At 37.6% G+C, this 16,937-nt stretch overlaps 1 protein-coding gene across 18 annotated transcripts in view; it reads right to left on the reverse strand.

Annotated features, from left to right (window-relative positions):
• Positions 1–1,039: 1,039 nt before the first annotated feature.
• Positions 1,040–16,937, reverse strand: part of cep295 (centrosomal protein 295) — a 103,972-nt gene continuing 88,074 nt past the window's right edge. For 8 of the 18 annotated variants that reach the window (XM_063053863.1, XM_063053865.1, XM_063053858.1 and 5 more), the window contains 5 exons: positions 12,549–12,609; positions 9,348–9,536; positions 9,141–9,267; positions 7,332–7,431; positions 5,552–6,256 (listed from right to left, as the gene is read on the reverse strand). In XM_063053863.1, the coding sequence (XP_062909933.1) occupies positions 6,215–6,256; positions 7,332–7,431; positions 9,141–9,267; positions 9,348–9,536; positions 12,549–12,609 (519 nt within the window). In that variant the 3' untranslated portion in view covers positions 5,552–6,214. Of the gene's footprint in view, positions 1,157–3,760; positions 5,318–5,551; positions 6,257–7,331; positions 7,432–9,140; positions 9,268–9,347; positions 9,537–12,548; positions 12,610–16,937 lie in introns of those variants that run through there. The other 10 variants (XR_010018689.1, XR_010018687.1, XR_010018690.1 and 7 more) reach the window with 10 other exon arrangements.

Below are 16,937 nucleotides of genomic sequence, written 5' to 3' on the forward strand. Positions count from 1 at the left end.
CACATGGAGGTCATGCAAATTCTGAACTTTGGGTCATCATTTTTATGTGCATGAACACATATGCTATTCACATTGAAGTGATGAAATTAATGGACACATCTGGTTTCATCAATGTTCTCTGACACATCTTTGCAATCAGGGGACCAGGGAAGCGGTTACAATTCAATGTAGCACCAATTTCACCAGAGTCTGAAGAAAGCTCCAAATCGATGCCAAAAGCTGCAACAATAACCATGTGACTAACTACTTCTCTGATCAAAGCTGCACGTGGATTTTCAAACCCCCACATGCTTTATATATGGGTGGCTCTTGGGAAAAGATCCTTGATGCAAAATTCTGTAAAATTGGGCCTTCGAAGCTCATATGTGACATCCCGATAACTTTCATGGCTGATGTTACAGCTATTGTAAGCTCCCAACTGCTAATTTCAGTCTCTTAAGATCCAGATGAGCCTATATTTTGACCCCTACTATGCTTCTAACACTCTCCTCCTGTTCTATCAGGTCATTTTAACAAATACTGACTGTAATGGAGGCAAGTCCAGAGTTCAGCCAACACCTTTTGGCTAAGGTGGTAAAAAGAGTAAATTAGCAATCTCCAGAGCTGGAGAAAGTGGAGAACTGAGAAGCCAGATTTACAAGCAGGTGATGTCACCTTACTGAAAGACAAGCAAGCCAAGAGATATGATTGGACTTCAGGGTTGGTTGCACAAACTTTCCCTAGTGAAGATAAGAAAATTAGAAAACTCGAGTGGCAATGTAAAGATGATGTAGTAAGATGGTTTTCAAGACCAGTTTCTGAGACTATCCTCCTTTTGCCAAAAAATTTATAAAATGATCATTTGACTTTTAGTTTCAATAGTTAAATTTGACATCCTATGTATGCCAGGCAGGGAGTAATCTGGTCTCTAGAGGTGCAGTTCATTTTGTATGAACATTACTTCCTGTACACAAGCTGTTTTTATTTACATCATTTCCTGCGTAGGTCACTTTCAATTCGATATGAAGCACACCAGAAAGACTTCCAACTCCACCCTCTCTTTACATGCCCTTGAAACAGCAATATCTGTGAGTACAAACAAGAGAAAATCTGCAGATGCTGGAAATCCAAGCAACACACACAAAATGCTGGAGGAACTCAGCAGGCCAGGCAGCATCTATGGAAAAAAAGTAAACAGTTAACGTTTTGGGCTGAGACTCTTCATCAAGATGGGGGGAGGGAGAGAAAAAGGTGAGAAATCAGAGCAAGAAGGTGAGGGGAGTGGAGGAATTAGTACAAAGTGGTCGATGATAGGTGAAATGGGAGGGGGAGGAATGAAATAAGGGCTGGGAAGTTGATTGGTGAAAGATAAAGGGCTGGAGAAGGAGGCATTGAAAGGAGATCAATGATAAGGTGAGGGGGGAAAACAGGAATGCGGAATGGTGAAGGTGGGGAACAATTATTGAAAGATCGAGAAATCAATGTCTATGCTATCAGGTTGTAGACTACCCATACGGAATACAAGGTGTTTCTTCTCCAATGTGAGTGAGGCCTCCTCTGCAAGGAGGCCATGGACTGACACGTCGTAATGGGAATGGGAAGAAAAATTGAAATTGGTGGCTACTTGGAGATCCCACTTTTTCTGGTAGGTGCTCGGCGAAGCGGCCTCCCAATCTATGTTGGGTCTCACCTATATATAGGAGGCCTCACCAGGAACACCAGATATAGTAGATGACCCCCAACAGACTCATAGATGAAGTGTTGCCTCACCTGGTAGCGAATAGTAGCGAAGGAGGTGGTGTAGCACTCGTTCCTCTTGCGAGGATAAGTGCCAGGAGGGCGATCACTGGGGAAGGACATATGGACAAGGGAGTCGCATAGGGAGCAATCCCTGTAGGAAGTGGAATGTAGGGTGGAGGGAAACATTGCGCTTGGTGATGGGGCTCCATCGGAGATGGCAGAAGTTACTGAGAATTATGTGCTGGATGCAAACACTAGTGGGGTGGTAGGTGAGGACAAGAAGAACCCCCATCTCTGGAGGGGTGGCGGGAGGACAGGGTGAAGGCAGCATTGATGGAGAAAGGAAAGCCCCTTTCTTTGAAGGAGGAGGACACCTCATTAGTTCTGGAATGAAAAGCCTCATCCTGAAAGCAGATGCGGCAAAGATGGAACAACTGCAAGAAAGGGAGTTTTAAGTTTTTGTTAATATTGGTAAACATTTAGCTATATTTTGTTCATTGTTATTAAGATAACATTGCATCATGAGTTACTCTTGTCTATGTGGCTTAATTATGGACTTTTGCATGCGTATTACCTTGGTTAACATTGAATATAAGAATAATTGACACTCTTAGCATATTCAGGCATGTGATGATTTTGTATTGGATTTAAAATGTATTTTACTGAACTTTCTGCAGTTTCATATTACAGATCCCATCAGAAACCCTGAAGGAAGCTTCCATACCGGGTGATTTTTGATAAGTTGTTTAACTTGTTGCATAGCTGTGCAGAGACGCATTGTGAGGGCAGTAGAAATATAAACATTTGGTACATGCACTAGTTGTAGCAAAAATACATTGGTGTTCAATTTCTACATGTAACGAAGGACTAAATCTTAATTTCCAAAATGCATAGATAAAGCTCAGGTAAGAGGTTTAAAATTTTAAAAGAATTGTAAATGTGAATGTTGAATCACATCGCCATCTGAATTCTGGTTTTCATGGAAATAGGGAGGACAATGACCAATTTAATAATAAAATTATTTAATTAAAGATTAGTTACTTAAAATTGTAATTAAGTAACAAGCTTTTAAAATATTTTATTACTCCCTCTCTCCAACACTTGTATTCTCTCTATGGATTCCTCGTAGTCTTAACCTTGCCAGCTTCTTGTGGCCCTATGTTGCAGAATTATCCAGTTAATGTATCTCTAGCCTAATCATGCTGGCTGATTGCAGAACTCAATTATTTTAAAAAAGTTCTTTCCTAACCACAAAACAGCCCCTCTGGACAGTGTACATCTCTCAGCTGCACTTCAAAGTAAATCTATTAAAGTACGCATATATCACCATGTACTGTACTGAGATTTATTTTCTTGCAGGCATTCACAGTAGAACAAGAGAATCAATGACAGCCTACACACAAAGACTGACAAACAACCAAGGTGTAAAACACAAACTGTGCAAATAAGTAAATAAAAAGAAATAATGCTGAGAACATGAGTTCTAGAATCCTTGAAAGTGAGTCCATAAGTTGTGGAATCAGTTCAGTGCTGAGGTGATTGAAGTTATCCACACTGGTTCAGGAACCTGATGGTTGAATGGTAGTAATAGTTCCAGAACCTGGTGGTGTGAGACCTAAGGCTTCAGCAATGGCAGTAGCAAGAAGAGAGCATGGCCCAGATAGTGGGGGCCTTTGACGAAGGACGCTGCTTTGTTGTAACAGCACTCCTTGTAGATGTGCTCAATGGTGGCGAGGGCTTTTCCTGTGATGGACTGCGCTGTATTCCACTACTTTTTGTAGGCTTTTCTGAATCAGGTTTAATATGTTGATACTTGTTAACCTTACAGTAGCAGTACAATGAAATGCTTGAAAAGTGTAGAGAAAACTGAATTACAGTATGTCTATTAAATAGTTCAAAGATTCTTTTTATTAATGTACAGTATGCAGAACACTTGAGATTTGTCTTCTCCAGATAGCCATAATACAGAAAAACCATACAAGTAGTTGAAAGACATTTATCTCCACCCCACCCCGCACAAAAAGAAAAAGAAACAAATACTCACAAACCTCAAACCCCCCCCCACACAAAAACTAACAGATTACCCACATGGAGAAACAAGAACATCAAACCCCAAATCCTCAGCCCACCAATCAGCAACAAGAAAGAATGGCTGAGAACACAAAAAAATAACAGAGGCCAAAATGAGCTACAGCTAGTTTGAAGTTAAAATAATAAAAGTTAATATAGCTAACTTCAAACTAGTAACAATAAGTTTAAGTTAAAATAAGTAATACACAACAAACAATAAAAGATAGTGAGGTAGTGTTCATGGGTTCAATGTTCATTTAGAACATGGGGGAAAAAAAGGTGTTGCTGAATCGGTGAGTGCAGGCCTTCAGGCTTATGTACCACTTTCCCAATAGTACAATGTTCCTGGATATTGGTGTTTCCATATCAGCATTCGATGCAACAAGTTAGGATATCCTCCACTGTGTATACACAGAAGTTTGTCAAAGTTTTAAATAACATGCCAATTCTGCTAAAAACTTCTAAGAAAGAAGAGGTGCTGCCGTGCCCTCTCTGAAATGACACTTACATTCCAGTGCCAGGACAGATTCTCTAATATAGATAGATGGATAATTTATTGATCCCAAAGGAAATTAGTCACAGTAGCATTACAAGTGCACAGATATGCAATATACAAGTATTAGGAAAGAATTAAGAACACAAAAAAATAAGTTACCTCGAACAGTCTAACAGGAGGGGGTCATCACTTCCCTGGCTATAGGTTGACTCATCATAAAGCCTAATGGCCGAGGGTAAGAATGACCTAATATAGCACTCTTTGGAGCACCGCATCTGTCTTAACTTGATACTAAAAGAGTTCCTCTGTTCAGCCAAGGTGGCATGTGGAGGACGAGAAACATTCTCCAGAATTGCCAGGATTTTCCATAGGGCCCTTTGTTCTACCACAGCCTCCAGTGTGTCCAGTTTGACTCCGATATCACAGCCAGTTGGCATCACCTGAATTGACGCCATTGCCGCAGCACATCACCTGCATAGAAGATTGTACTGTCAACAGCAGACTGGTAGAACTTGTGAAAGAGTGATATGATAATGCCAAGGAAATTTAATGTTACTGATTCCACTTTCAATCCCCTAATGAGGACAAGCTCATGGACCCCCTAGTTTCATTCTCCTGTAATCAATGATCACTTTGGTTTTGCTGATATTAAATAAGTTGTTGTTGTGGCACGACTCAACCAGTTTTTGAATCTCCCTCCCATATGCTGATTTGTCATTTTAAAACTTAAGGTTAAAGATACAGGGATGTTCTCTATGGAATTCTCTGTTAAGTTTCACAGTACTAAACCACATGGTGTATGAGGCAGTATTCAATAAAAGAACAAAAAAATATCTGTGGCTGTTACTCACCACCACTGAGCACATCTACACAGAGCTTTGCCACAGGAAAGTAGCATCCATTATTAAGGACCCTCACCATCCAGGCCACGTTCTCTTCTCGCTGCTGTCATCAGGAAGTTACAGGAGCCTAAGGGCCCACACGTCCAGGTTTAGGAACTATTATTACCCCTCAGCCATCAGGCTCTTGAACCTGAGGAGACAACTTCACTCACCCCGTCAATAAACTTCCCACAACCTATGGACTCACTGTCAAGGACTTTTCATCTCATCAATATCTTCATGCTTGATATTTATTGCATATTTATGACTAATATTTTAAATTTCTCTTCATTTTTGAATTTGCACACTTTTTTCTCTTGCACAAAAAGCCCCTTTGATGCAAATCAAGAATAATATACACAAAATGAGATGCAACTCAACACCATTGGGGAAAGTATAATTTATTTATTTACCATCAAAACTTTGATAAAGTAAATGTCAGTGAAGTCAGAGTTTTATAATTATCTTGTGACTTTTAAAATGAATTAATCTAAAGTAATTGCTGCAGTTCAGCACAAAGTATTCGTTCTATTTGAGGTATTTCATCCAAAAGTACACAAGGACAGACAAAGTGACACCTGATATTAGCCATGAGTTTTACTATTTGCATCATTAGAAAAGAAGAACATGGTCAATCAATAGCTAATAGTTTAGAGGAGGAGTCTTTTGCACTGTTATAATATTGCCAAGTAAACTTGAACTTGAGTGAGGTATTGGTATTTATCCAGTGATTCAGTCCAAGTAATTAACTTCCGGTTTAAAAAGCAATAGGTGGTTTTATCGAAAACTGTACGTGTCTATGAATTAGATAAATATGAAATGTAATTTACAGTGTCTATTTAGAATAAGGAATTATACAAAATTTACAAAAAAGATCCAACATTCTATACTCACCTACACATTTGTACAATGGTCTAAATAAATAGAAAATTACAAATGATGTACTTATTTAAAAATAACAAAATAGAAGCCCAGGAGTATATTAATATACATACTTATATACATCACGATGCAATTATTTTTGATTGATCCAAAGGTCGCAGATGCATCACTTGCGAACTCTGTTTGCTCTTAGCTTTTCCAATGTTCTCTTTAATGGGGAAGAATGAAGTAAAGAGAAGTGTTTTCAGTAAATATAATCCAGAAGTTTAAAAACTACATGTACTTATAACATTGCATAGCGCTATACATATTAAAAAAAATACTTTACCATTTTTGGAAATTTTTGGAGGTTTTGGAAATTCCCATTCCAGAAACAAGGCTTAGCTGATGGAGCACAAGTTTCTCCTGGGCCTCTGCGCATGATGTTATACAAGTAACTACAGTTACTGAACCCATTATACACTGCAGAAATACACCCTTCAGCCCAAATGGACCATGCCAAGAAGGATGCCATATCCAAGCTACTCCTATTTGCCAGCATGGAGCATATAATCTCCTGGACACTTCCAATCTACGTATCTGTCCAACTGGTTTAAAAGTTATCTCTGTACCTCTATAACTCAGTCCCTCAAGTCCTGGCAGCATCCTTGTAAATCTTCTTTGTACTCTTTCCAGTTTAATAACATCTTTCCCTTGGCAGGGCAACCAAAACAGAACACAATACTCCACCAGCACCATGACCTCCCAAATTTTACACAATGTCTTACATGCTCTTGGCCATTCTCATGCCCATCATCCCTATTCTGTCACTTCCTGTCACTGACTTCTGCATCACTTTTCATCCTCTCATTAGCCTTCCAGATTCTTGGGATACGACCCACTACCCTCCTCCCGTTCCCCCCCAACAATCTTTAAAAACACACAAATTCCATGAGTGAATTTTATTTCATACCCCAGATGTACTGGGAGTGATTTATGAATTCTGCAAAGGTGAATTTCCATTACTTGAGCTACAATATTATACTGTAAGTATCTAGCAATCACAATGAGAAGTCTAGACAATGGAGCAAGATAGTTTGAGGCACCATTAAAGAAAGTTATTCAGATGGACGGTAAACAAGTTCAAACCAAAGCAGGCAAGGCATATAACAAGCAAACCATCCCAATGTCTCTGGTAACAAAGGCTGAAGTGGTGGGAAGATTAGTATTACTAAACATTATTATAATTCCTCAGAATTTTTTTTATTTAGAAGCAAAAAAAAATGGATAGACAGAAAAATTACCTTCTGAAATTCTTTTGCTTTTTCTCGATTTCTAGCACAAACTGTTTGTCTGTTCACTTCCCTTTTCTTGTTTTTCACTTCTTCAAGCTGACTGTAGAGACTGAACAGAAAATATTGTTTACAGAAGGGCAAATACAAACTGACAAATGTAATTGCATAGCTTTTCCAGGTATTCAAAAACACTTTTATATCTAGAGTTCCTAACTTGGAACTCAGTATGCAGGTGAAAATAATAGCTTTAAATGTACCAGGGCCAGGACTAGCATTTTGCATTTGCCTAAAAGTTACACTACATAGCAAAAATGCTTCCTCATAACCCACCAAATACATATGTTAACTTAGAGATAAGAAGTTATCTTTCCACTGCTGAAGATCCTCTCCCACATCTAGTACCTCCATGCCCACTTTTTCATTGGCTTAAGCCCAGACACAACCCTCCTACCTCTCTTGCTAGTCTGCTGCCAAAGCCAATGTCAGTCTGACAGGCTCTTAATGAAAATCAGCACATTAGTAATCGTCTTGATTTTAAATTTGACAGGTTTCAAGACAAACTTATTCTTACAGGTTTCTTTAAACAGTGCTTTCCTATTTACTAGTAACTCATTTTTCCAAGAATCTACTGACAATAAGATACAAGTAGTAGAAATCTTGTTTGGAGCAATAATCCATTATAAAAAAATGAATTTGCGTTAAACCGTTCATTGTACATACCCAATTCAAAGTACATTTATTATCGAAGTACGTACACATTATACAACCTTGAGAGTCGTCTCCTTACAGGCAGCCACAAAACAAAGAAATCCCAAAAGAACCCCTTTAAAAAATAACGTCAAACACCCAATGCGCAAAAGGAAGAAAATTGTGTAAACAATAAAAGTAAGCAAAGAGCTTTAAATGTACCAGCTTTAAATGAATTGAAGTTTTACGAAAGACACGAAGCCAGGCATCACTGCAGCTGGAGCAGGCCATAGCCTCAGTTCACTGCAGAGCTGAATAAACGTCACGCCACAGACACGAAGCGAGTCATCATCGCAGCCAGAGCAGGCCACAGCCTCAGTTAAGTGCAGAACTGAGTAAATGTTGCGGATCAGAGAGTAGAACCAGGCAGAACCAGACTGTCCCTCCCCTCCAATCCCATCACTTTGACCTTTTCAATCTGGCCCAGAACTTAAATCACTCAAACATTGAGTCGCCGTCTGTTGTCGGACGGCTCTGGGGCCATGATTTGGCCCGGCGCTTAAATCAATCAGACATCAGGACGTTCCTCGCTCCTGCCTGCACTAGTCTCCGCCATGCCTCACCTTGCCTTCTATTGTTAGTGGTATTCATTATTAATAAAATATTATTCATAGTGTTTAGTAGTTTTCTTCGTTTTGTATTTTGCTGACTGTAAATAATCGCTGGGTATCACCAGCACCATCTTAAACTGGAACAATTTAAGCCAACCAGCACTTACAGATACACATTCAGCTATTTCCTTACCTCTTTGTACCTTTCTTTCAAGTGTTCTTTAACAGTACTTCATCAGCTAAACTTTTGGTCACTTGATATACATTTTGGTGAGTGTGTGGCAAATTTAACACTTTTATAATTTGAACTTTAATCATGGAAACACAAGTTGATAATAGTGAAACAAGCTACAATTGAAATTAAATCTAGTCAAATTTCAGGCCCTTTAATGGTAGTTAAGGTTTCCATGTATGGCTAACCATTAGTGAATAATACAATCCAAAGATATCAAGTAAAATGTTATGTGGTAGATCTGTCTCAACTTCAATTGAAACCAAGTTTATTTTTTTTCTACTGTACCGGAGTGTTCTTTGTCGCATCTCAACTTCTACAGCTTTCCTGTCCTCTGGAGTGGAGACTTTTACTTCTCCCACCATCTTCAAATGAGTTGCCACTGATGATGATGATGATGATGATGATGATGCTGCTGTTTAGTACACAAATGAAACAACTTAGTATAACCATTTATGAAAGAATAGTAAAAAAATTAGTCAGTACAGTTCTTACCAAAACCAGAAGTCTGTCCTTGCCCATGACTAATTGGTCTAGCATATAGTTCAGACTTCACTATTCCAGATTTTTCTTTCCTTTTCAAGTCTTTTACGCGTTTTGCAGAATTTGCAAGAAATTTCTGTTTTCTCTTCAAAACTGCTTCATTCAAAATCTTAGCAGATGGTTCAAACTCAAATATTATAACTGTGAAAAGTTAATATCATGAACAATGAATATTTTGTCTTGAAAATTGAATCAGATTTAAAAGATAAAGATTGTTAAAAAATTAGCTTCAGTCATCACACGTACATACATCCAAACATGCAGTGAAATGCATCAGCGTCCGAGTCTGGGGATGTGATGTTTCTGGCACCAACATAGCATGCCCACAACTTATTAACCCTATCCTGTACATCTTTTTGTTATGTGGGAGGGAAAACGGAGGAAACCCACATGGTCACGAAAGTACAAACCCTTTACAGACAGCTGTGAGAATTGAACTTCCAATTGCCGATGCTGTAAAGCGTAACACTAACTGCTACATTGCCATGCTGCTTGGATTTAAGATGTCTGAAAGGCATTTTCCTCCAAGCTATTTTAAGAGTGATTAAATAATGAAAGTAATGATCCAGTAGCTGTAAACTAAGTCGAAAGATTGTGGAATTTCATGTGAAAAATTTTACTACTTTAAGAAACAAAATGTGATTTATTTCTATCTATACTTTGAAGTGTAATCTAAAGGTCTTTACAACCACACTCTATGGGAACAAATATGACTAGAATACTGCTAGAAGTGCAAGTAGCAGAACAAGTTACTATGGTCACAAATAGTAGTCTGAGGCACACATTCTGCACTGCTGCAGTCTACCAGTAACTGGTGTTGGAATATTGGAATATAAAAGTGATAAAGGCATAGTTCCTGCTCCCAATAGATGTCGTACAAAATGAGTGGTTATCTTTCTTTTTAAATCTTTTTATTGAGTAAGTATACAAAAAAAGGTAAGCCATATAAACATTAATACAATGTTAAAGTATAATAAAATTCCAAAAGGTAACAATACCAAAAAGAAAATACTACAAACAATGTAATTTAAGCATAAGAAACCAAGATAACATAATAGTATACTAGATTTTATATATATCAATGGAAAAAAAGAAAAAAAAACCCCCAAAAAAAACCCACCGTGCAACTAACTAAAAGCAAAGCAAAGCAATGGGCTAACTTGAAACCAAACAGAGTTAAACTTAAAATCACGTCCTCAATCCCGACCTCCATTAAAACAGTGAAAAAAAACAAGAAGGGTAAATATTACATTAAATGAAAATATCGAATAAAAGGTCCCCAAATCTGTTCAAATTTAAATGAAGAATCATAAAGGTTACTTCTAATTTTCTCCAGATTCAAACATAAAATCGTCTGAGAAAACCAAAAAAAGGTAATTGGAGCATTAAGCTCTTTCCAATGTTGTAAAATACATCTTTTCGCCATTAAAGTAAGAAATGCAATCATTCTACGGGCTGAAGGGGAAAGATTACTAGAAATTTTAGGTAGTCCAAAGATAGCAGTAATAGGGTGAGGAGAGATATCTATATTTAATACCTTAGAAATAATATTGAAAATATCTCTCCAAAAAGTTTCCAAAGTAGGGCAAGACCAAAACATATGAGTTAAAGAGGCTATCTGCCCCGAACATCTATCACAGAAAGGATTAATATGCGAGTAAAAACGCGCTAACTTATCTTTGGACATATGTGCTCTATGCACCACTTTAAATTGAATTAGGGAATGTTTAGCACAAATAGAGGAAGTATTAACTAATTGTAAAATCTGCCCCCAATCATCCACAGAAATGGTAAGCCCCAATTCCTGTTCCCAATCTACCCTAATCTTATCAAATGGAGCTTTCCTGAGTTTCATAATAATATTATAAATCATAGCCGATGCACCTTTCTGACATGGATTAAGGTTAATTATCGAATCTAAAATATATATAGGAGGAAGCATTGGAAAGGAAGGAAGTATAGTACTTAGAAAATTTCTAACTTGTAAATATCTAAAAAAATGTATTCTTGATAGGTTATATTTATTAGATAATTGTTCAAAAGACATAAGGGAACCATCTAAAAATAAATCCAAAAACCGTAAAATACCCTTAGTCTTCCAAGTTTGAAAAGCGCGATCCGTAAAAGAGGGAGGAAAAAATATGTTACCTAAAATAGGAATCGCTAACCCGAATTGATTAAGATCAAAAAATTTTCTGAATTGAAACCAAATACGCAAAGCATATTTAACGATCGGGTTAGAGACCTGCTTAAGGCGTTTCGAATCAAAAGGAAGAGATGAACCTAAAATAGAACCAAGTGTATAACCCTGAACAGATTGTAATTCCAATGCTACCCATTTAGGAATAGATAGTATATCCCGGTCAAGTAACCAAAATTTCATATGTCGAATATTAATAGCCCAATAATAAAATCTAAAGTTAGGTAATGCTAAACCTCCATCTCTCTTAGCTTTCTGTAAATGTATTTTACCCAGTCTCGGATTCTTATTCTGCCAAATAAATGAAGAAATTTTAGAGTCGACTTTATCAAAAAAAGATTTAGGAACGAAAATTGGTAATGCCTGAAACACATATAAAAATTTTGGCAAAAAAAACATCTTAACTGCATTAATACGACCAATCAAAGTTAAATATAAAGGAAACCATTTAGATGAAAGTTGAGTAATATGGTCTATTAATGGTAAAAAGTTAGTCTTAAATAAATCTTTATGTTTACAAGTAATTTTAATCCCAAGATATGAAAGGTAATTATTAATCAATTTAAATGGAAATTTATAATATAAGGGAAGATGTTTATTAATCGGAAAAAGTTCACTCTTACTAAGATTTAATTTATAACCTGAGAAAAGACCAAATTGTGCTAATAACTCTAAACAAAATGAGTGGTTATCAAGATGAAAATAAGGATCCTTTGATGGAGTGGCCAGAAGCCCAGCTCAAGTTAAACAAGCCATCAAGGTTGCAGACAGACTGATTTGATCCAAAAGGGTGAATGGGGGACAGAAGAACCATTACAGAAATAAACTTTCTAACTCCTTTTGCTATTTGATAAATTAAATGACGCCATGTAAAACTTCCTTGAATAAATGAGAGTTGAACAAACCATGTTCAATGATTACAGAGCTAACATTCCTAAAACAATTCCCTTTACCTTCAGATTTTTGTGATTCAGAACTTGTGTTCACGGGAATTACAGGCTGTATTCCATTTGCCTGCATAAAAAAAACAATTAATACTCACATCCATTAATAACAAGATAAAAATCATAAAAACTGGATCAAATTCTAACCAGTTTCTTTGCATACTCTGTTGCATTAGGCCACAGAAATTTGTTAATGCAATTCTAATGGCCAGTCAGAATACTGACCTGCATCTCTACATTAAGTAGATCATAGTTGATCTGCACCCACACAATAAACCACTTTCCAATATCAGCAAATATTTTGAGCACAATTAAATCATATGCCCTTTTTTCTTAAAATAAATATATGGGGTAAAGGTATAAAAACACAGAAATGGAACCAGAATGACAGATTTTTTAAAAAAAATCCTAAAGGAGGTGCTGCTTCATTTTCAGCAATTTTCTTTTATTTCAGGTTTTTAATATCTGCAGTTTTGTGTTTTTCCATTTCTGAGAAACTGGTATGTAGGCCACTTGAGAGGAAATGCAATTTGAAAAGCAAACAGTAGAAGCGTTTTTTTTCTAAGTAACACCACACTCAGCAAAAAAGACTACTTAACTTTTCAGAATGAAATGGATAAAAATTGAGACTAAAAACTAAAACAGTGATTAAAAAAAAGTACAAAAATAGCCAAATTTGAAAAGTACAAAACTAAAAGTGGGCAAGGAGATACAAAATTTGAAGGTGACGATCAAGTATGATAGAAGGAAGTTAATGGTTTTAGGGATGACAGGAAGTTTTTGGGGATACTAGAGAACTACTAGCAGAAAAGATTTGAGATAACACAAACCCTAAATTGACTGAAAGGAAGAAATGTTATGAATGAAATACATAACATCGCAAAAGAAAACATTTTAAATGTTAGTTAAGTAAAATCTAATCATTTACAGAAAAGTAGACAAGTAATAATGGAGGTTCAACAAGATACAGGATAGGGTTTTACCAGACTGCGCTTAATTCTGAGCATTGATTGACTGTATGATATCTTTATTATAGTAAAAAAGGAACAATTTGAATAAATTGCCCTCTTTTTGGTTTTGCTCTCACTCAGACATGTTTTAAATCAGTTTTTGAAATTAATGTACTTACCAATAAACAGAAATGAGGTAACATAAATTTCAGAAGGGAATATCAAGGTTGACACGACTGAAGTTTTTAAGTGACAGACACAAGTCAAATGGGAAAAAAATTAAGTAGAGGAATTTAACAAATGAAAATCCTCATTGGTGGCAGCTTTGTGAGCCATTATATATTCACCCAGATAATAAATGTACAATCTTTCACAATTTTTACCTTTGCAGTTCCTTGACAAATGTTACATGTTGGAATTTCCACAACTTTAAGTTCAAAGTACATTATGTATACAGTATCACACAAAATGCTGGAGGAACTCAACGTTTCAGGCCGAGACCTGAAACGTAAACTGTACTTTTTTTGCATAGATACTTCCTGGCCTGCTGAGTTCGTCCAGCATTGTGTGTGTTGCTTGGATTTCCAGCATCTGCGGATTTTCTCTTGTTTATGGATACAGTATACAACCTTGAGATTAGTCTTCTTGCAGGCAGCCACATAAATTTACACATTAGAACCAATTTAAAGAAAAAAACTCACACCAGCCCAAACACCCAATCTGTGAAACACTAATTGTGTAAGCAATAAATAAACAAATAACAAACAAACTGCGGAATTCCCAGAAGTGAGTCCACTGCCATGGAGCCCGAAGGCTGCAGGTCATAGCTGCAGAGTCGATTCAGCACTAAAGGAACTAGATCAAATTGTGCAAGTAGTGCAAAAAACAACCACAAGGAACATGTACTACAGAATCTCTGGTGAATCCACAACTGTAAAGCATGTTCAACACGGAGGTGAGTGAAACCTGTTCAGTACAAGTCCAAGACTCTTGCACCTTCCTCCCGACAGAATCAGCAAGAAGAGACTAGTCAAATGCAGGCAGATGGTGCTGAGCACCTGTTCGTTCTCAGCTTTCGTCCTCGACTATTTTAATCTTGTTTGATGCTTTAATCAATGCGGAGTACTGGAGCCAACCACATTCCGCCATTATGATTCAATGCAGTGTAACCCCCAGCAACGGCCATAGTAGCTGCACTTTCTGCTCTCATTCACACATATGCCCCAGATCGCAAAAGCAGCAGTTTGTTTAGTTGGCTTAAAAATGCATTCTTAGAAGAGAAATTACAGGCTGCAAACAATCGCAGTTCAGAAGAGTACCTAGTAGTTTTGTGAGCTGTCTGCAGGATGCCGCCATTGATTGTTGGTGCCATCTTGCCATTTGTCAATTTTAAAGGGAATGTTACGGCTAAGTGTGCAGTTTTCCTCTACCAAACATGTTGAAGCAATACCTAATGAAGCTACAGGTGGGGCAATCATGTTTTGTCTTTGAAATTTAGCCAAAAGTAGATTTTTCCATTCCACTAGAACAGTAAATTGTACTGGTCTTCTACAGAAACGCAGTCACGAATTTTCTGTTGTTCATTGTGATTCAACAAAAGTACTTTAGTTAGGTCCACCCAAGTATTTAGTACCTCAAAAATAGATTTAAAAATAAAGCATATATTTTCAATGAAGGGTATTAAAATTAAGCCTTCTTTGGGCAATGTAAGGCCTCCTCTTTTATTTTTCCCATAGAAACTTTGTGGATTACAAATTACAGCAGGAGATAGAAAAGGCATGTCAGAAGGGCAATGTCATGATAATCGCTGGGGATTTTAACATGAAAGTGGATTGGGAAAACCAGGCCAGTACTGGACCTCAAGAGAGAGAACTTGTAGAATGTCTGAGGGATGGCTTTTTAGAACAGCTTGTTGTTGAGTACACTAGGGGATCGGCTGTGCTGGATTGGGTGTTGTGCAATGATCCGGAGGTGACAAGAGAGCTTAAGGTTAAGGAACCCTTAGGGAACAGTGATCACAATATGATCAAGTTCACTTTGAAATTAGAGAAGGAGAAACTAAATTCTAATGTGTTGGTATTTCAGTGGAATAAAGGAAATCACAAATGGCATGAGAGGGGAACTGGCCAAAGTTGACTGGAAGGGACACTAGCAGGAATGACAGCAGAGCAGCAATGGCTGGAGTTTCTGTGAAAAATGAGGGAAGTGCAAGACAGATATATTCCAAATAGAAGAAATTTTCATGGCTGACAAGTGAAGTCAGAGCCAAAGTAAAAGCAAAAGAGGGCATAAAAGGAAGCCCAACTTGCAGAAGGAAACTAAGGTCATTAAGGAAAAGATGAATTATGAAAGGAAGCTGGTGACTAATATCAAAGAAGATACTGAAAGCTTTTTTTTAAAGTATACAAAAGGGTATAAGAGAGTTGAGGGGAGATATAGGACCAATAGAAAATGATGCTGGAGATACTGTAATGAGAGACGCAGTGATAGCAGAGGAACTGAATGTGTATTTTGCATCAGTCGTCACAGTGGAAGACATCTGCAGTATACCGGACATTCAGGAGTGTCAGAGAAGTGAAGTATGTGCAGTGAAAATTATGACTGAGAAGGTGCTCAGGAAGCTTAATGGTCTGAGGGTGAATAAATCTCCTGGACCTGATGGAATGCACCCTCGGGTTCTGAAGGAAGTAAGTATCTGGAGAGATTGCAGAGGCATTAACAATGATATTTCAAAAATTGATAGATTCTGGTATCATACCGGATGATTGGAAAATTGCAAATGTAACTCCACTATTTAAGAAAGGTGGGGGGCAGCAGGAAGGAAACTATAGACCTGTTAACCTGCCATCAGTGGTTGGGAAGTTGTTGGAATCAATTGTTGGGGATGAGATTATGGAGTACCTAAAGGCACATGACAAGATAGGCCAAAGCCAGCATGGTTTCTTGAAAGGAAAATCCTGCCTGACAAACCTACTGCAATTTATTGAGGGAATTACAAGCAGGGTAGACAAAGGAGATGCAGTAGATGTGGTGTACTTGGATTATCAGAAGGCCTTTGACAAGGTGACGCACATGAGGCTGCTTAGCAAGATAAGAGCCCATGAAATTACAGGGAAGTTACTAGCATGGGTGGAGCATTGGCTGATCAGCAGAAAACAGAGTGGGAGTAAAGGGATCCTATTCTGGCTGGCTGCCAGTTACCAGTGGAGTTCCACAGGGGTCGGTGTTGGGACAGCTGCTTTGTACGATGTACGTCAATGATCTGGACTATGGGATTAATGGATTTGTGGCTAAATTTGCAAATGATACAAAGATAGGTGGAGGATCGGGCAGTGTCGAGGAAACAGAGAACCTGCAGAGAGACTTAGATAGTTTAGGGGAATGGGCAGAGAAGTGGCAAATGAAATACAATGTTGGAAAGTATATGGTCATGCATTTTGCCGGAAGA

The sequence above is a fragment of the Mobula hypostoma genome, chromosome 7 (genome assembly GCF_963921235.1).
Source record: "Mobula hypostoma chromosome 7, sMobHyp1.1, whole genome shotgun sequence".
NCBI lineage: Eukaryota > Metazoa > Chordata > Chondrichthyes > Myliobatiformes > Myliobatidae > Mobula > Mobula hypostoma.